This window comes from Paramacrobiotus metropolitanus, unplaced genomic scaffold, assembly GCF_019649055.1.
Source record: "Paramacrobiotus metropolitanus isolate TYO unplaced genomic scaffold, Prichtersi_v1.0 Parri_scaffold0000092, whole genome shotgun sequence".
NCBI classification, from domain to species: Eukaryota; Metazoa; Tardigrada; class Eutardigrada; order Parachela; family Macrobiotidae; genus Paramacrobiotus; species Paramacrobiotus metropolitanus.
The window spans coordinates 44267-65612 of NW_026570312.1; the positions used below are offsets into that span (position 1 = coordinate 44267).

Genomic DNA, 21346 nt, shown 5'->3' on the forward strand with positions numbered 1-21346 from the left:
TCTCCCCGCACAACTGGGAAGCGGCGGACCAGTAAGCGGCCGGCAAGGAACACGAGCGGATGACAAAGTCCGACATCTCCACGCGCTGATGCTTCATACTCGCCACCGAGGGCGCTGGGCGTATTTGCTCGTCAGGGACCAGCTGGCGGACGGCACCCTGGGGCAACTGCACTTCCATCATTCTAGCGTCAAAGCAATCAAATCCTCCCGGGACAGCTTCGCCACTGTACCAGATCCAGGCACCATCCGGATACCGGCGCAGCAGGACCTGCTCGTTGCTCCTAGGAGTCCGCATGTCGGAGAACCGGTTGCGGCAGTGGTAGGCGCTTCCGTGCTCGATAAACTCCTGTCGCTGGTTCGCACAGCGGAAATCGACGATCAGGCCGCCCGGCGCCAGGTTGACGACATCGCCGTGCTGCAGCTGGCCGTCGATGAAGACATCCACGGCGTTCCAGCCGCAGACACGACGCCTATCGTCGCTGTACACCGGCATCGTGAAACTCCTGCTGACAGTTACGGTAATTTACCCAACGGATTGATAAGTGATAACACCAGCGATGACAGGTCAACAAGGTTCCGAAATGTTTAACAAAGTTCCGAAATAAGAGAGCTGGAACTTTAGGAGTGCTGAAAAGTATCAGAGTGCAGTCACACTGACGTCAGCAGTGGACACAGTAAAGAGTCACTAAAGCACGAAAGAGTTTGATTTTAATTTCCACTCGACGACTCTAGAATCTAGAGTTCTAGAGTTAGACCCATCTGAAAAAATTAGCAAAATTAACACAGAAGTCGGAATTTTTTAACGTACCGATCACTCTGAGCGGGTGACAAGAAGTAAAATGTTAACCCTCACTACGCAGTACGCACTGCATAACTAAAGTCAAACTGCATAACTAAAGTTCTTTGATTTTAATTCTTGTCAGCGTTTTTGAATTCACTACCGGATACATTTTTCGTTCCTCGATGAACAAAATATAGAGATGGAAGCATAGCTCCATTGCCAACGACCCAAATCCGTGATCAGCCTTAGCACGAGCTGCTCAATGCCTGTTTACGGCGACCAGAATCGTCGCGTCTGCGGCTGGAATACCGTGGACGTTCTCATCGACGGCCACCTGCAGCACGGCGACGTCATCAACCTGGCGCAAGGTGGCCTGATCGTCGATTTCCGTTGTGCGACACAGCGCGCGCAGTTTGTCGAATACGGTCGCGCTTTTCATTGCCCCTTCCTGGCCTACCAGATTCGCAGTTCGGAACCGAATAAGCAAGTACTCCTGCGTCGGTATCCGGACGGTGCCTGGATCTGGTACAGCGGCCATGTTGTCCAGGGAGGATTCAGCTGTTTGGATGCTGACATGATGGAAGTGGATATGCCCCAGGGCACTGTCCGCCAACTGGTCCCCGGCGACCAAATACGATCAGAAATGGAATTGGGCGGGTGGCGCGTGGGGCAGGATGACTTTGTCATCCGCTCCTGCCCCCTGCCGCCTGCATACTGGTCCGGAGCTAGTCAGCTGTGCGGGCAGATATTCAAGTACCAGTTGAGCCAACGATTCAATGTGCTGTGCACGTCTCTCCTCAGCCAAACACTCCTGTACCTGCAGCGTAACGAAGATACTCCGTTGACATTGGAACAAGTGGTAAGTCTTAGATATGTCAACCCAATCTCCGTCGCACTGGGTATTTTTGAATTCCCCTGCAACACTTCCTCGATACTCGAAGTACCCTGCCTTGCTGTTTCAGACCGTTCACCTAGGTTTCATCACTTTGATGGAAGTGTTTTATGTCGAGAATCCAGTACTGTACGGGCAGGTTTCAGTGCTGCTCCTTTGGCACCACTCTTTCCATATTTTCAGATAAATATTACAATTTTTTTAAAGAAAAAAGCTATAAGAAATTTAAAAACTGGGTGGGTTTAATAATAAATATTAATTTATAACGCGGGGCCGTATGGGCGCCACGCGTATCCTCGACAGCGAACAGCGTGAACCCGGATGACGCTTTATTGCCGAATCTAATGCGCACCGTGGCGCAACAACACCGGACTCATGAGGAAGGATTCTGCAGCCAGTGCAACTGTGCTGCAGATCCGTCAAAACAGCGCAGGAATGTGCGGGGTGGAAATCCCCAGAAACACCGAATAGCTACCCAGGAGGGCGGGGCGTCCCGCCCTTACAAATTCACAATTTTTTTTTATTTTTTGAGGTACTGATACAAGAATTTCAAAATGATAGTGTCAGCGAATGGATCTTACTTTAGCTTTTAAGCCGAGATTAAGAGAAAGTCATAACGGCATTAATACCATAGAAATATGCTCAAAGACGGAAAGCCATACAAGTGTGTACTGTATATAAATTGCGTTACTGTATATAAAAGGTCAAATATTGCGTTAGTTTTGATTGTTGGAAAGAAATCAGAGGGATAAGAGCAGTTTGAGAATTCATCAAATAACGACAATATTTCGTTGGTGCTTGCAGAAAGGGGTATTCGACACAGCGAAGGAAGAAGAGCATACCGGGACATCCCAATACATACAGAAGATATTCCGGCAGCGGATTAGCACACCTAAGAAAGGACGCAAAAGTTCTGGCGACTGTCGACGCTGCCTACCGCTGCCGACTGAGCTGCTGCTGGAGATCTTCCGCTCGCTGGACTCCATCGGTCGCATCCGCTGTCGGCGGGTGTGTCGAGTGTGGAACACTCTCCTCACCACCGAAGGATACTTTCCCCATATCTGCGTGTCCGTCGGCCACCCGGACGATGGCGTATTAACCAACGCGTGGGTTTGGCATGGTTTTTACTGGGCGGCGTCTTGTTTGCTACAATGCCTCACCAACCGCACCAGGATGGTGATTATACGGTCGGCAGACATTGAGAGATGCCGAAATTTGGCCGGTCTGATCAACGATATCCTCAAACCGGCGCGGCTACCGACGTTGGTGTTCTACGAGTGCGAAATGGGCGATGAAGAAAATTATTTGGACACTGCTGTCGACAAGTTGGTATCGATGTTTGGGGAGTGCTCGGCGTGCGACAGGGTATTGTGGAAGAAGTGCGATATCCGCGATCTCTACCTGAAGGCCGATGTAGCCCAGCATTCCTTCTTCGCCCATCCGAAGCAGGAGCTAGAGCGGGAACTATATGAAGTCTTTGAGAATAATCTAATCCTTGGGAAGCCGCTGAATCGGCCGGCCTTAGCGGCCTCGATTACCGACTGCATCGCTCACAAATCCAGCGAACTAACGGAAAAACAGATTGTAAAGGTAAGAAGAAGTGAAGGCACGGTACCAACTATTACTTGATCGTTTCAACAAATTTTCAAGAAAATCGGACGCGTTAGTGATTTACATGCAATGTCTACAACTGTTGTATGTACATGGAGATTGTATTAGATCCCGAATCGACGGAAACGTTTAATAATATTACAGCCCGAATCGACTGAAACATTTGCCCAGATGTTGTACCACACATTACACTACATTTCGTTAAGTGTCCATAACACTAACAATGCAGTACTAAATGAAAATTATTGAAGGGTGATTGTAATTTGCAGGCCCTGAATGAGTACCAGCGTTGGGATCCACGGCTATCCACTGCTTATCGCGGTCGCAAGTGGACGCCGGCTGCGCTGGGCGATCTGGACGCCAGTAAACTGACCACAACAACGGCGGTAATCTTGAGCGAAGGGATTCTCATGAACGATGATGACGATACCGACGGATGATTAATTCGGCGGAACTGCCACCATGGGATCGCGCTTGACCTTTTCTTAAAATTCTGTCTATTTTGCGAGTTAACCCTTGATTTTCCTGATCAATGCATGTTCTGCGCTGAACTGTTAATGTGTTTTCACGTTTCCTGTGTAGTGTGTTCTAGACTGCTAGTAATGATAATCCACTTCGCCGTTTCCAGTTTTCGGAGTTGCTTTTTTGACATACTTAACCCATAATACTGTAATATGTCGTGCGAACTCACTGCCAGTCTCGCATTTCACTGTATCTGTAGATATCGGTAAGCACCACTGCCAAAGTATTCGATCTTAGAGGTCACCTACTACAGAACTCTGTAGGTTTTCCCATCTAGCGGACAAATAAAAACCAAAAGGTCATACTTCAGAGTCCACCTAACCATGTTTGATTCAGTGTGTGCAGTAAATCCCTGCCAGAGCAAACCGCGATCTGTACGACAGCTGCTCCGGAGTCCGGACACCGGCCTGCCTGGTAGGCTCAAGTTCAAGCATAAATAGATACTTATCTCCATGTCACAACTCACTACATGCGGCGTTAGTATAGAATTTGGTGTGCTACGTGGATCACACTCGGCAGTTCATTTCCGCATAAGTGCCATTTTTCGGAATTCCCTTAGTTAAGACTTCATATGGCTGCACTTCCTCGCGGAGACTACCTAGGGCGCCCTCTGTGACATGCTGAGTCTAAGCAGGGCGCAATCCGAGGGAAACCGAGAAACGGCTGAAAAGGGCACCGATGGGGGAATCGAACCCCGGCTACGTCGTTAGATCCGTGTAGGCAGTACTTACAACTGCACCACGGCGCAATACGTTGAAATCATTTACAAGACTTTATCGCTGTACGTGAGCCGGTTCTCTCCTCACATGATGATATAACGGGTACAAAATATGTCATGAAATGTGAATTTTTGGGCATGGCGATATAGTGTTTCTAGTAAACCGTGGCGGATGACCTGTTGTGATGGCAAGTTTCAAAACAGATTTTAACCGCAGTAAAAACCTCACTTGGCATAGAAACAAATATCGTGAGATTATTAGAATCATCAGGCAACATCGTCGCCAAAAAACATACATCGTTATCGCCATTTCCTGTTACCAACTCGCGCTTACGGTACGGAGATGACTGCTAAGTTTCAATAAAGCAAAACAACAGGAACAACAAGTTCGGGCGAAGCGGCCCGCTACAAAACTAATCACTATCGTCGCTACTCGTATCCCATGTATCCTGAATCACAATCCCTTCGCTCACAGCGGACGCCGTCAGTGTGGTCAGCTTACTGGCGTCCAGATCAGCCAGCGTAGCCGTTGTCCATTTGCGGCCGCGGTAGGGGGTGGAGAGGCGCGGATCCACACGCTGGTAATAATTCAACGCCTGAAGAATTTTTCTTACAGTTATTAAAATAAGAGAGTATCAGGGAACAAATACTTGGAACATCATTCCCGCTCCCCGAACTGAATAAAGGCAACATGCCGTGCATACAACACTCGATCTACCTTCACAATCTGTTCCCCCGTCAGTTCGCTGGACCGGTGGGCGATGCAGTCGGCAATCGATGTCGCTAAGGCCGGTCGATCCAGCGGCTTCGTGAGAACAAGATGCTTCTCGAAGACATCCCACAGCTCTCCGTCCAACGCGTCGCCGGGCGTCGTGTTGAATGTATAGTGTTGTATCTCTGCCTTGAGATGGCGATCACACATGTCGCATTTCTTCCACACAACCCTGTCCACGGCCGAACACTCCACAAAAATGCAAGCCGATGTGTACATGATTCCCCGGATATCGTCGTGTTCATCGCCGAAATGGCAGCAGTAGAACACCAACATCGGGATCCGGGATGATGTCACAAGAATATCGATGAGAGGGGCCAATTCCACGCATTTGAAATCGTGCAGAGACGAGATAATGACCATCTTGGTGTGGCTGCTCAGGCATTTTTGCAAGCCCACCGCCGCCCAGTAGATACCCGGCAAATCAAAAGTCAGCACGCCGTAATCCGGATGGCCGCCGGATACGCGCACATCGGGGAAGTTGGCTTCGGTGGTGAGAATGTCATTCCACAGCGGACAGACGCGTCGACAGCGGATGCGCCCGATAGAGTCCAGCGACTGGAAGATCTCCACCAAAAGCTCAGTCGGCAGTGGAAAAACCTTTCGAGCACCGTCGGAAATTTTCCTGTGCTCATCCGCTGGGTTAGCCCGCTGACGGAGTAGCACGTGCAGTAAGCCGGTATCCGTCGGGGGGCTACCGCTCTCCTCCACTGTCTTAGCCCGGTCGTAAACTCCTTCCTACAAGACGTTGTCAATGTCCACCAGATTCACCAAATTTCACAGTTAAAATTCAAACAATAAAAAGCGGAAATGTTAGCGACTGAAACCAAAGCAACAGTTCATGGTTGTATAACACAGCCGTCAAAGCGGATGTCTCTCTTTGATAGAAGGCTTGAATGATAGTATTCTTCGCTTTTTATCGTAATATCCAAGTGAGAGATTCCTCAATGAGATAGCCGCTCACTTATTGCGCATACGTACAGCTGGGTGACCGGAATATGAAACCATACACAAAGTGACCGGAATACGAGAAAAAGCGAAGTACTAAAAAATCTGAGGGCTAGTTTTCATAAGAAGAGAAAGTAACGACAGATTCGGTTAACAAAGCAAAATTAAGGGAGCTTGAAAATTTGGGGCGGGGAGCTTGAAAACCGCCGAGGGTGAGGCAAGATTTAGAAATTTTCCTGGAAGCTAACTAAAGTACTTCACAAGGAAATTATCCTGAGCGCAGAAAATCAAAATATACAGTAGACTGAGATTGAGTAGAGTATAATGACATGCTTCCAAAACACACAATGTGTGTTTTGGAAGCACATTTTTAATGTCATTGAAAACCGGGAAATTGTTTTAAATTATCCCAAACCTTCCTGGCGGCTCGCCCTTCCCTTCCCCTTAGCATCTAGTCTCTGCCGAAATTCTAATTTCACAACCTTTGAGCTATCATGCGCCTTACGTATACTTAACCAAAAGCGAAATTGCCGCAATTTCCGAATTAAATCCTACCAAATTCACTGACACCCCACCCCTTGTGGTTTCAAGTAATTTGTAAGTAATAAGTAAGTAATTTGGGAAACTAACGGCGTTTAATGCGGAATCTACCGAATGCCAATGAAAATGGGTGGAGGAAGACATACCACTTGGGCAAATGTTAATGGCGTGTCCTTCTCAGGCTGCAGATAGAGGACCGTCTGGTTGAGTAACGAAGTGCACACCACATGGAGCCAGCTCAATCCGCATTTGAAGATCTCCCGGCGCAGCTGGGAACCGTCGGACCAAAACCCGCCCGGCAGAGGGCACGAGCGAATAACGAAGTGATCCTGGCCAACGCACAGCTTCTCCAGAACCGCGTCCGAGGGCGCTGTGCGTAGTTGATGAAGGGGGACCACCTGGCGGACGGTACCCTCGGGCAGCTGCATATCCAGTAGTTGCGCATCATCGCTGCTGAAGCGTAACCGCTCCACCACACGCCCGGGATACCAAATCCAGGCACCGTCCGGATAGCGGCGCAGCAGTGCCTGCTTGTCTGGTTTCAGGTTGTGTTTCGTGAAGGGGCAGTGAAAAACCAGTCCGTATGCGACAAAGTGCGCGCGCTGGCTGGCACAGTGGAAATCGACGATCAGGCCGCCTGGCGCCACGTTGATGACGTCGCCATGCTGCAGGTGTCCGTCGATGCGGACGTCCACGGCATTCCATCCGTAGACCCAACCCTCCTCACCGTACACTGGCATCGTGGTGTTCGTGCCGTCGTGCGTGAATTGCGCTTTAGTTGTGCTGATACGAAATCTCGGCTGTGTTGCCAATCGTTCGAAACGGATTTGAAATTGAGAAGCTGAATCTCTCTACTAAAAACCAGACGATTACAAATGTGCAGATGAAAAAATCCTGATATTTGATATTTATCACAAATTCACAATACTGGGAAGATTCAAAGAGCCCACTGCTTTATAGGTAAACCGAAAGTGCAGCGACATCATTTTGGATGGAGTTTCTTTTACTGTACAGGCTGCCGTCGCATGGCGGTTCGCACTAAGAAAATTTGAGATCAATGACGTTTGCTTTCTGTCGCATGGTCTTCCGCCCTTAGTCGACATTTGTAGTTCAGACTCAGAGAGTGATATACCGGTATCACGGGCCGTCGGGCGGTATGTGATATTCTTTGGCTCCGTGCATTATAGATATTGATAAATTTATGTCTTTTGCTCGTTGTGTTACCTCTGGGCTCTAACAGCAACACTCCGCCTGCAAATGTACTAACCATACGAATCTGGATGGAGGTCGGCTGTGGGAAGAATTCTTTCGCGCGTGGTTGCCCTGTAACGGCTGTAGTAAGGTTTCCTTCCGTGAGTTAAAAGGTTGCTCGCAACACAGCCGTAGTGATTCACTTAACTACAGCCAAACTAAAACGCAGCCGAAGTGTGAAGTATTGTATAAGTAATACTTTAATAGTTAATTAATACTACATAATTAATGTTGTGAACAGTAACTGCGCAGCAGGTAGAATGACAGAAAGTACGGCAGAAGGAAGTAAGGAGTAAACCAGTAGTTGCTTGGAAAGCAACGTACACGACACGAAGAAAAGCTGTAGAAGACGGTTCTCCGTAAACTCTGAGTTTTTTGTTGTTTCTAAAGTATTTTATTTGTGACAACGCAATAAAGTGTTCGAAGTTCCTAGTAGGAGCTAGAACTTCCTAGTCCTACTTCCTACTCACTAGTAAAACATAGCAGAATGGCATCTTGTTATAGCAATATACAAAGAAACTCCTCAGCCTCTTAAATTTCACCTTCCTACAACATTCACCCCTTTTGCTGCATGCATGAGGCTGGGAACCAAAGCGTCCGGTAGACTATAACACAGGGACAGTTGTCTGGATAACATTCAACCCTTTACAGCTATAACATACACCTTTTATGGAACTGGTAACAGCTTTACCAGCTTATTCAACCCCTGCGTAACGTACGGTCGGCTAGGATGGTGAAAAACAACCATTTTGATGTCTCTAAAACAAAGTTCCGGCATCTGTTTTTAACCTGTTTATTACCGGATCCTCCACTCCAAGCATACAAAAAGGCAGCAAAACCAACATTCAGACCGAATAATGCCCATACTCTGATATTTTGTAAATTTTTTGGTTAAGTAACCCCCGAGAGGGCTGTGCCCCTGAGTTCCTGAGGGCAGTGCCCCTGGGGGCAGTGCTTCTGTATAACATACACCCCTCTACAACATACACCCTCCGTTCCAGGCTTTCTGAATATTACAAAGAAGTTTCACTGTACGGTACAACTGTACAAGTACAGATATATTGTACTACTCCCCGTCGACAAGCTGAGCCAAACGTAACAAATGCGTTTACTACAATCAGCCCTAACAAAGAAAAGATTATCGTGAGGTCATCAGAAACATTTGGCAACATTATCGGAAAACATCATGATCGCCACCATCATTCCACTATCATACAATACACTCGCAGTTACAGTACGCAGACAACTTTTAATAAAACAAATCTGCGAGAGAAACAATCTCGAGATACTTCCATTGCGGCCCAATAACTAACTAATCAGTAAGCACTATCATCGCTATTGGTATCCTCACTATCCAGGATGTCAATCCCTTCGCTGAAGACTGCTGCCGTCATTGTGGTCAACTTCCTGGTGTCCAGATCTCCAATCAAAGCCACCGTCCACCAGCGATCGCGGTAATGAGTGGACAGGCGCGGATCGACACGCTGGTACTCATTCAACGCCTGCAAAATCACAATCATCAATGGATAATCAAAAGCATTTATTTGGCCGGGCCCGCTCTGAGTGAACTGTTGCATTTCATGGGCCATAAAATTCGAGACTTAACTGCAGCAGCGCGTTCTACTGCTTTCCTTAAGCAGTGTTTTAGTCCCGCCGTTGTTAAGGAAATGCGGCGGCTGTTTCGAGCACGTTACATTTTAACCCAAGAGAAGATAGAGATTTTGGTTGTTTTTTAATGTTCAATTTGGACTATCAAGAAGTGTACCGGCGCCTGCAATCATTGTTTTCTGGGCGGCTTGTGCCCATTAAATTTCTTATCAGAAGAACTAAATCCATATTGTGAATATACCCAGGTTGCAAAAAAATGTCCAAATTTGTGAAAATTAATAAGGTCAATGGACTAACCTTCACAATCCGTTCTTGCGTAAGTTCGCAACGATGAGCGATGCAGTCGGCAATCGATGTCGCTAAATCCGGGCAATCTAGCGGCTTCGTCAGGACCAGATGCTCCTCAAAGACATCCCACAGCCCACTCTCCAACTCGTCCCCGACAGGGCAGTGAAGGAGTACTGCGCTACCGCGGCCTTCACCTTCAAATTGCGATCATACATGTCGCAGTCCCTCCACACCACCCGCTCGAACGTTGACCCCGCGCCGAACGTTCTAACCGCGTTCTTCATGACACCGCGGATACCGTCGAATTCGTCGCCCAACCCGCAGTCGTAAAACACCACCAAGGGTATCTTGGTCGGTCCGCGGAGCATACCGATAAAAGCGGCCAGTTCCACGCATTTATATAATCCGGAAGACATGATAATCACCATTTTGGTGCGGGTGCTGAGATACCTGACAATGGAAGCACAGGGATTCACACGGTTGTGACTCGCTTTGCAAATGATTTGAAATGAAATTAGAAATAGGGAAAAAAGAATTTTTAAAATTATTTTCCGAAGATTTTGTACATCGTGATGATCGTGTCGCGTATTTTTACATCTTTTTAACAGTTTCTTTCCAACGAATTTTATCTGAGAGGATGGCATGAGCCACGGTAGTTGGACGATCGATAGAGTGACTGTGAAAGTTGAATCTTTTGATTTCGAAACGATCTGATTTGAAGCAGGGAATATGAACCGCTGGAAGTGGTGATTCCAACCCTACCCGCTCAAGCAAGCCGCTGCCCAGTAGATACCCGCACACGAAAACGTCAGAACACCATAATCCGGACGGTCGCTAGATACTCGCACATTGGGAAAATATCCGTCCCTGGAGAGGTGGCGTTCCATAATAGACACACACGCCGACAGCGGATTCGTTCGTTAGAGTCCATCGACTGGAACACCTCCACCAGCAGCTCAGCCGGCAGCGGTAGACTAACTAGCCCAGCTCCACCGGAAATCTTTCGCTGTTTATCAGCTGGATCCGTCCGCTGACGGAGCAGCAACTGCAGTAACGCCGTATCGTCAGCGGGTCCACCGCTTTCCTCGTCTCTCTTTGCCAGGTTGTATATGCCGTCCTACGTGGAGGATTAATACAAGGTAGACAGTGTTCGGTTCAGCTCACAACTTCTGTCGAATTATATTTCAAAGTTCCAGGTTGTCAGAAAATAATGATATTACCAATATAATTTACACTCATAATGTGTCATCTCCTTGTGAACTATGACCATTGTCTTACTACCTGATCTATGAGTGTAAAAAGCACCCAGGTCACCAATTCCCTTGTTTAGCAGATGTTTAGGTGCAGTAACTTACTAATATCATGAATGTACTGTGCGGTATATCAGCAACCAGCTTGTATACTCGTAACGTTGAAAAACAGAACGGACACCAGTGTGTGCGACGCTTCCGGTTTCTGTTCCCGTGACCACGATAATCTCATAATATAAATTCAAACACAGGTAAACCATTTTCAAAAAATAACCCAGCTCCGAGCATTTGAAACGGTTTTAATGAAACCGTTAGTTTTAGTAATTATTTGTCAAACGTTCGGAGGTGGAAAAATGATCAACTTAAAACAGTGACGTTATATAAAATTCAGCGGAAATAAGCAACTGCTAAAAAATAACGATATGTCCCAGACTATTGTATTATTGATCTTGTGCCGTAATAATAATAATTAGCCCAATTAATTTCTATGTGTGTTAGTGCCCTGCAACGGAGTAGAAACTAGAAAACTTAGTCCACTCCTATCGGAACTTATAAATATTTTACCAAATCCAATCCGACTCCGAATTTTAAAAATCTTACTCCGACCACTCCGATCCGTAAATATTTTCTACCATCCGAATCCACTCCGCTCCACTCCGAAAAACTTTATTAAATTTATTTACTAAACTCGGGAAAGTCTTCTGTAACACCAGCCGACGCATCAGCGTAGTAACTCTTTAAGAAAAGTAAATCATCAACTTTTTCCGGCTTAAGACTATTACGACGATCATCTATAATGAACCCAGCTAAACTAAACGTTCGTTCACAAGCAGTACTTGTCGCCGGTACAGCAAGAATCTGCTTGGCCAGTTTCGACATTCTGGGCAGTTCGGTCTCTTTGTTCTTCCAAAAATCAAGTATCCATCTTTCATCGTCGTCAGCTGAACTTGGTGGCACGGATGTCTTTAAGTATAATCCAATTTCGTCGTCTTCTTGATCAGGTACTAAATCATCTTCGAAGTCAGCAAACGTGCTTGCTCTACTTGTAGTCGGTTTTTTAGAATGCAAGCTGCTTAAACCAGAACCCATCACAGGCAGTAACGCTTTCACGCGTGCATGTACGGCTCTTTTTTCCGCTTCGGTTAACATTTTCTACGTGCGCATTCGAGGATTCAGAAAAGCCGCAATCTGATGAATGTACACGATCACAAATTTTTCTCGTAGGTAACGCAACATCATCTTTCGCAAGGCCGAAATTGCTGGCGCTTCATCATCATTAGCAGCTGCCATATAAAAGCTTTCCAGCTTTTTTCGCCAAGGGAGTACCAAATGCATAGTGGGAAATTTGCTCGCTGACAGTTCTGCAGTCGCTTGTTCGACCGGTCTTAAAAGCTCAAATAACTGCTCTAAAAATTCACGCGGTTCTGGCAGCATTTCATTCTCCTTTCGCTCGCCCAACAAAACCTGCAAAATTATACAATCGTTAGACAATCACAGTGCATCCTGGCGGACATACGACATTGTCAGTATACTGTGATTGGAAAAATGACTGTACGAGTCCGCAATCGTCAATGATAAAGTTTTGTTACGTATTTGTATTTATAAACCACGACATCGTTGTTAAGTTTAAGTACTTACAGTACGAGTCGTATTCATTACTAAAAAGCGCTCGTAGTTGTCTTACTTAGATGAAGCAGATTACAATTATAAATCGTTGCGCAAGTTGGGTTGTCGTGTAGTTAAGAAAACATTTTCTTACTTGAATCTCGTCGTACACAGAAAGCAAGGAGTCCAGCATGTCAATAACAGTGTTCCAACGTGTATCAACCTCCTGTTTCACTTTACGGGGCAGCATGTGTTGCAGTGTAGTGGCTTTGATGTGTCGAACAAGAGCTTTGGACGTTTGCAGAACTTCGTTGACCATCTGGTGCTCTTCCGGCATATTTTTCACAGCGTTCTTGGATACCCGATTGAGCAAGTGTCCAGCGCATCGCACCCTTGAAAGGGTAGGGTAGTTTGCCAGTTTAAGTGCAGCGACCATGTTCGCCCCAGCGTCGATGACAAACGTCACTTCACTGCAGTCGCTTTCTTTAAGGCCTAATAGTGCAAGCTTCTCCGATAAAAACTTTCTCACATCTATGGCAGTCTTTCGGACCGACGGATCATAGCACGAAACGAAAACAACATACTCCATTAGGTTCCAATCGGAGATATAGTGAACTGCCATTCCCATATAATGCACGCTGTTGCAGGGATCCGTCAAAAAATCAAAAGACACGGCTCCACCATCAGTGCGCAGAATTTCAGCTATTTTTGGAAATAAGGCTGCTCTCAACTTTTTTGCAGTGCTCTCTACATTTCGGCTCACGGTCGTTGGATGTAGCAAAAGTTCGGCTGCAGAACCTTTCCGTACTGGTCGCCGATGTCAATGGCTGTTTGAATAAGTCGAATAAACCCGTTCCCTTTCACAGACTCAAACGACCGCATGTCCTGCAAAAAATACATGAAAACTTGTCAGTAATTGTATCATCAATTGGCCATGATAAAATTGGCGTTAAGTATGCAGAAATCAATAAAATATAAAATTCTAACTGAATAAATTTAAAAATAATTTAAGTTTGTACACAATGTACAGAGCGCAAAATCAAATTAAATTAAAATTTTGAACCGTTTCGTTTCTTACCTCTGCAACAAAACGAACGCAGCTTTCCGTGACCACTGTCTTCGCAGTAACAGAAACAACTGGAGCTTTTCCACTTTGAACGAAGGAAGTGATTTTTGGTTGGCTCTTCACAGCAACTGGCCTGCAGGAGTCCTTGATGTGGCTGGATAAATGGGAAGTGCCGTTTCGCGAGATGTGCTTGAAAACCTCTTTGCACGAGCCACAGTATACGTATGGTAAAATATCGCCAGATCCAACTTCATGGATTTCCATAAAATGTTCCCACACCTGCGAACGTCTGCTGGCCCCGGTGGCCTGCACCTTCGACAAGGTGCCACCGTCCAAACCAGTTACTACATCTTCGCGTTTATACACTTTCTCCGAAAAGGAATGCAAACGTTTTTTGCCTGAACTAGTCTTAGGTGCTGAAGCATCTTCGTCGCTGGAAATCTCGATCGCATCTTCTGACATCGCGAATTACAAAAATAAAAAGCTTCTGTTGCAGAAATTGATGAAAACAACTACATACTTGGTATTTGTTTTAGCAGTTTTTGACACTTGACTTGAATAAATGCGCGCAGTGCCGCGCACATGCGACGCGGCAACCATGGCGTGCGCGCGCGTCGGTAATCTTCGGGTGAGGGTGGTAGCGCTTTACGGTGAATAAGTACTGTACTTCCGCTCTTACTGCTTATTGTTTGCTACATAACGCCACGCATGGGGAGCACGCAATAATCACAGACAAAACAAATTTTTAAAAATTTAAATAATAATTACGGATAATTCGGATTCACAACTGCATCCGAAACCGGTCCATTTAGAACGGCCTAATCTCCGAAACCACTCCTAATCCGAAGTTTGTTAACGAAAACCCGTCCAAACCGCTCCGAAAATCGGAGTGGATGCGGAGCGGTTCGGATTTACCAATCCGTTGCAGGGCTCTAATGTGTGTAGCAAAAAATATTCAGAACATTACATTTTCTGATTTCGAATTTAATTTCAAACGATTTCAAAATGTCCAAGAACTGTTTAAATTTTAACCCTAGAAAAAAGCACCACTCCAAAGCTTAAGGTTTAAAAATTATTGCATTTGCCACCCCCAAAAAGGCCCCCCTCCGGGCGCTCGAACTATTTGCCCCCTAAGGGTGCGAATTCGTGTCTTATCATCTCATCACGAAGATGAAAAAATCTGAGGAAAGTATGACAAACTGTTACCGCTTGATTGGCAGCCAATGGAGTCGCCATCTGACGTTGCAAATATAAAAAATGCTGGCTCAGAAGCGTGCACACCACATGGCATCGGGAGTTTAATCGGCATTTGAAGATCTCCCGGCGCAGCTGGGACGAGCCGTCCGACCAGAATGCGGCGGGGAGTGGACACAAACGAATAACAAGTGCATGCTGCTGCACGCGGCGTTCTTGGAAGTCCGCCTCCGAAGGCGTACCGCGTACTTGCTGACACGGGACCACCTGGCGGACGGTGCCTTGGGGCAGTTGCACATCCAGCAGTTGAGCACTGTGGGTGCTGAAGGGCCACTGCGCGACCACCCGCCCGGGGTACCAGATCCAGGCGCCGTCCGGATAGCGGCGCAGCAGGGCCTGTTTGTCTGGTTCACCGCCATGGTGCGTGGCGGCAAAGGGGTACTGCACAGTGGAGGGGCAATGAAACACCCGTCCGTATTCGACAAACTGCGCAGCGCTGGTTGGCACAGCGGAAATCGATAATCAGGCCGCCCTGCGCCAGGTTGATGACGTCGCCGTGCTGCAGGTGGCCGTCGATGTGGACATCCACGGCATTCCAGTCGTCCACCCTACCATCGTCGTTGTACATTGCCATCGTGCTCACAGCATGCAATTTAATTAGTTTACTGCGGTTACTGCCAAGCGTTCGAGATGGATTCACACTAAGGAAGGCAGTCTTTCTACTAACGAGTAAAAAAGAGAAGATTAAGAAGTGTGGATATTTGACGATATACAGACGATTTACAGAAGTTTAGTAAAAATGTAAAACAAAAAATTCATTTTTTCATTCGAAGAGCCCAATTCAGTTGGGCCAACTGCTAAGTAAACCGAAAGTGCAGCGAAATAATATAATTCTGGATCAAGTTTCTTTTACAGGGTGCCGTCAACGCCACTGCCGTCGCAAGGCGGTTCGCAAAGGGGGCAAGACAAAAGCGCCGCCGAATTGGGCATTGCAAAGCTGGAATCAGGAATAGACAAGTTGTCTCTGCGTTCGCGAACTCGGGAACCGGAAAAAAGCCGAACCGTGGCAAAAAACGGTAGCGATTTGACCCCGAGTGCCAACAGAAATAATCAACCAGCTGCAGCAAATCGTATAGACATTTTCAACCGGAAATGCTCAGAAAATTGATAATGTTTTGCGCTGTTTTTCCCCGGATGGCATAGTTCCGCTTGCAAATGCAGATAACATTAAAATTCGGATCGAAATCCGCTGTCGTAAGGTTTCTTTGGCGCTTGGTTGCCCTGTAGCGGGTGTAGTGAGGTTTCCTTTATTTGAATTCGAAGGGTAGCATCTTGAATGTTCCCAAATCCCAGTTTCGAATAGTAATGGTCATTTGACATCAATGATTGGTTGTTTGACTGCATTATGATTCATAACGTCTGATAACGATTCTCCACATTTCTATGGATTTTTACCGGCTTTCTCTCGATGTCAAGAATTTTCACTTTAGTCTTTGAACGCTTGGTTCTCTTGCCGCTACTCTTGCCTGAGTTCTTGCTGATTCTCTTGCAGTAAGAAACCTTGCTATGCGTTGAGTATGCGTTGCTCCGTTTGACCGCTTGGGATGAATCGCCTCATCCCAACCGGTGTGTAGTGTATGTAGTACTCGTACAAAGATCGTACGAGTATCTCGTGAAATGGATAATGGCCTATGGCTAATGTGCCGTAGCAACGGTATTGTTGTTGTCCGTTATTGTTGCCATGTCTAGTGTTTAGTTGGTTGTTTGCTGCTGTCCCGAGCGGACATAATAGCGAATTTTAGATTTCACAAAACAAGTTCCGTCTAGTTCCACTTGCGGGTAGAAGTTAGCGTTACGGGTCGATTTACGTCCGTTCGCGACGTAAGGCGCCGTAACCCAACGTCGTTGGCTGACGCGTAAAAACTGCCTGCCTTGCGTGGATCTGTGCAACGGCTCAGCCGTATGGCTGAGCGACAAGCCAGCGCATGCTGCCTGTGGATCTTTTTTATGCGCTCTAACCGCCTCCCCGAGAGCAGGTTGGTCACGCTCTCGGCACTCTCGACTCGATTTATTTTTCAGCTGTACGTCACTGCAAGTGTGCATCCGTACAAGCATTTTAAACGCTGTTCAATCTGGTAACGTACTGTTTATGTGACGCAGTAGTTTCTAGTGGACGGAGCCTGAACCATGTGAAATCTAAAATTCCCTAATAAAAGATTATGCCGTTCGTTCAATACATGACAAGGGCGTGATAAGGATGTAGCTTTGTGTCAGAGGGGCGTATGTGCCCAGAGTAACGACACCTCGAGCGGAGCGACAGCGAAGGATGCAGACCACTCCATCCGGGACAGCGGATGTCAAATATACTGGGAAGAAGGCCAGAAATAGGAAAGGTCAGAAGGACGATCCTAAAGGCCGAGTGAACCCCGTGATGGAAGCCAGAGTAATGAATGGCCAGTGCCATCCGGAGGAAGCAATGGAGGAGAGAGTTATCCTCAAAGTGAAGCCAGAGATGGAACCGAGAAGAAAGCGGTTGTCCATCCGAAGGGCGAGAAGAGTGAAATGGAATTATCCCGACAGGATGCCAATGAAGGGCGTGACCTGCGGAGTGAAAGTGAATGTCGGACGTTCCTCCATGAAAGGAAGGAGAGTGCCAGGAGCTGCCGAAGGGCGTTGCCTGTGAAGGACGCAGTGGCATACCGTACAAGAGCGCAGTGGCGAACTTTTCGTAAGGACCAGCAAAGGTTGCTAGGGAAGTACGAAAGTTTTATTGCAATGATAAGTTACGTACTAACATGCTTTTGCATAATGATGATGCGCATGAGGCATGAACACGTACGTACAAAGTGCATGAAATGTTTGTACTTTTGGTTTTCAAAAGTGAAGGGCGAGTGTAGTGTATGTAGTACTCGTACAAAGATTGTACGAGTATCTCGTGAAATGGATAATGGCCTATGGCTAATGTGCCGTAGCAACGGTATTGTTGTTGTCCGTTATTGTTGCCATGTCTAGTGTTTAGTTGGTTGTTTGCTGCTGTCCCGAGCGGACATAATAAAAGATTATGCCGTTCGTTTCATACATGACACGGTGCCATCTAATTAATTGTAAAGCCACACCGGATCGTTTCACTTACGGCCGTACCAACCTTACATTACATAACAGCCGCATAATCGTGGATTCGTGGTAAAGACTGATCGTCAACCCACTAGAACAGTAGCCAGATAGGCGACTGTTGCAGTATAATCCGCGCCGGCTAAAATGACGAAAAAATCTAACGACCGCGTTCACTAAAAAGCACTAAAAAGCTCTACCAAAGAAAACACAGGAAGCATCGTTATTGTCACCATCCTTCTACTATCACCTACTCGTAGATACAGCACGCAGATAACGCTAAAAAAAGCAAAACTAAAGCAGAAACCATTTCAAGGTAAGCATCCAGTGCCCAGCTAATCAGAGTAATCACTATCATCGCTACTCGAATCCTCAATGTCCTCGATCTCAATCCCTTCGCTCAAGACGACCGCCGTCAGGGTGGTCAGCTTACTGGCGTCCAGACCGGCCAGCGCAGCCGGCGCCCACTTGCGAATGCGGTAATGAGTTGCCGGCCGCGGATCCACGCGCTGGTACTCATTCAACGCCTGCAAAATCACACTCATCAGAGGACAATTAAAATCGTTATAGTTAATACCAGATGCCGAAGCCCCTAATCAGCTCTTGATAATAAAGGACAAGCAATTATACTTCGGAATTTACTTACCCCATTCCCGACGCCCCCACAATACGGACTCACGTACCGAAAACCAGACAGATATTCTCTGCGCTGTTCCACATTAGAAAACTTGAACAATTTTTACGAAACTCGTGTACAAGCATTATATAAGAAACACAAATTATCACGTAACCGAGTTTTAAAAAAGTTTTCGTCGTGTGTAACAACGCGGAACGTTATATCGCGTCTCTGGTGTTCGGTACGCGAGTCCATAAAGTATAGTGAAAACGTCCGAAATGAGAAAAGTATGCGACGAACAATTATGCGACAACGATCGACCTGCCTTCACAATCTGTTCTTCCGTTAGTTCGCTGGATCGGTGAGCGATGCAGTCGGCAATCGATGTCGCTAAAGCCGGCTGATTCAACGGCTTCGTCAGGACGAGATGCTGCTCGAAGACATCGCACAACTCACCCTCCAACGCGTCCCCCGACAGGGCAGTGAATGCGTGCTGTGCTACCGCCGCTTTCAACTTTAAATTGCGATCATACATATCGCATTTCTTCCACACCACCCGCTCGCACGCCGACCCCTCGCCGAACGTTCGAACAGCGCAGTCCATGACACCCCGGATACCGGACAACTCCTCGCCGAACTCGCAGTCGTAGAACACCACCAGGGGGGATCTTGACCGGTTCGAGGAGCATACCCAGGAGAGCCGTCAATTCCACGCACTGATATAATCCGACAGACGAGATAATCACCATCTTGGTGCGACTGCTGACACATCGGAGCAAGCAGGCCCCTGCCCAGTAGATACCCGGACCCGCAAACGTCAGAACGCCGTAATCCGGGTGACCGGCGGATACACGCACATCGGGAAAGTAGGCTTCCGTGGTGAGAATGTCGTTCCACAGCGGACAGACACGCCGACAGCGGACGCGCCCAATGGAGTCCAGCGACTGGAAGATCTCCACCAGCAGCTCAGCCGGCAGCGGCAGACTAGCCGCTCCAGCTCCACCCGAAGTTTTTCGCGGTTTATTAGCTACATCCGCCCGCTGACGGAGTACCAACTGCAGATGCGCAGTATCTCTTGGGCGTCGACGTCTCTCTTCTTTCTTCACCTGTTTGAATATTCCATCCTACAAGAATCAATCGGTTTTTGCTGCACTAGCTTTTGAGACTCTAGGGTCCTGGGGAAAATCTGCAACAGTTTAAATGAGAAAAATCGGCTTAAGAGCCTTGTAGGCTAAGCGTACTCAAATTTCTTCGCCAACGTCTAGCTTTAGATCGAAATTCAACCGGGTATCGCGCTTTCCGCATTCGAGATTATGGATCGAACGAATAATTAAGAAAAATCTTGCTGTTGTGATTAATTCCCTTTTTTTTACAAAACTTCAGCACTAACCAATACAATGTTGTCAGTGTTGGTTACGTACTGGAAATATGTTTTATTTGCATCACACTCCAAACTTCAAATCGTTTAGGAGAATCCGTCCGAGCTTCGAGCATTCAAAATGGCTTGAAAGAAAACTGTATATTTTAAAAATATTTAATTGAATAATTTCACGCGTGCAGAAATTATCAAATTAAATTATTATTAATCAATTATTTGAAAAATGCAACAGAATAATTTTAAATAAATACTTGCGGGAGGGAGTTATTTGCACCATAGGGGTGTTAATTCGGTTTGAACGGTATCATTATCATCACGAACTATTTAATAATCAGCAAAAGTCTTACCACTTGATCAGCAGTCAAAGGAGCCTTATTTTGACGCTGCAGATACACGACGGTCTGGCTGAGTACCGAGGTGCACACCACCTGGTATCGGTAGTTCAATCGGCACTGGAAGAGCTCCCGGCGCAACTCCGAACCCTCGGCCAAGAAAGCCGCGGGTAACTGGCACGAGCGAATAACAAAGTCATCGTTCCCGACGCGTAGCTCCTCCCAGTCCGCCTCTGACGGAATGGTGCGGACTTGGTGAAAATGGACCACCTGGCGGACGGCACCCGCGGGCAGCTCGACATCCAGGAGTTGCGCGCTGTCGCTGCTGAAGCGCCACATGTTTACCACTCGCCCGGTGTACCAGATCCAGGCACCGTCCGGATAGCGGCGCAGCAGTGCCTGCTTTTCGGGTTGAAAGCTGTGCTGCGTGGAGTGGGGGCTGTGGTATACCCGGTCGAATTCGACAAACAGCGCACGCTGCTTGGCACAGCGGAAATCAATGATCAATCCGCCCGGCGCCACGTTGATGACGTCGCCGTGCTGTAGGTGATCGTCGACGCGAACGTCCACGGCGTTCCAACCGTGCACCGAGCCCTCCTCGCCGTACATGGCCATCGTGGAATTTCTACTGGTCTTACACTGTAAAGTATTCGTCTGTTAATTATCGAGTATTGCCAGTCGCTCGAGACAGATTTTGATTAAAGACGCTGAACATGTCTAATAACAAACGGCACGAGTAAAAAACTACTTCTATGGAAAATTTGTTGTCATCATGAATTCCTGATCAGAAGAGTTCAAAATTAAAGTATAGCCACTAGGCCCACTACTACTAGTACTTGTTGCTAAAGTGAATTGAGTTTTAA

General features: G+C 47.0%; 3 protein-coding genes across 3 annotated transcripts; 1 reads left to right on the top strand and 2 right to left on the bottom strand.

Annotated features, from left to right (window-relative positions):
• Window positions 1-957: 957 nt before the first annotated feature.
• Window positions 958-3892, top strand: LOC129596599 (uncharacterized). The gene is made up of 3 exons (XM_055493925.1): window positions 958-1640; window positions 2478-3263; window positions 3554-3892. The coding sequence occupies exons 1-3, from the start codon at window positions 1044-1046 to the stop codon at window positions 3722-3724; spliced, it is 1554 nt and encodes a 517-aa protein (XP_055349900.1). The 5' UTR covers window positions 958-1043; the 3' UTR covers window positions 3725-3892.
• Window positions 3893-4868: 976 nt separating this feature from the next.
• Window positions 4869-7524, bottom strand: LOC129596584 (uncharacterized). The gene is made up of 3 exons (XM_055493911.1): window positions 6931-7524; window positions 5243-6034; window positions 4869-5120 (listed from the first exon to the last, which is right to left on the bottom strand). Exons 1-3 carry the CDS (start codon window positions 7522-7524, stop codon window positions 4938-4940), a joined length of 1569 nt encoding a protein of 522 aa, XP_055349886.1. The 3' UTR covers window positions 4869-4937.
• Window positions 7525-19105: 11581 nt separating this feature from the next.
• On the bottom strand, window positions 19106-21282 carry LOC129596578 (uncharacterized). Its single transcript, XM_055493906.1, has 2 exons — window positions 20499-21282; window positions 19106-19897 (listed from the first exon to the last, which is right to left on the bottom strand). Exons 1-2 carry the CDS (start codon window positions 21096-21098, stop codon window positions 19301-19303), a joined length of 1197 nt encoding a protein of 398 aa, XP_055349881.1. The 5' UTR covers window positions 21099-21282; the 3' UTR covers window positions 19106-19300.
• Between the last annotated feature and the right edge of the window lie 64 nt (window positions 21283-21346).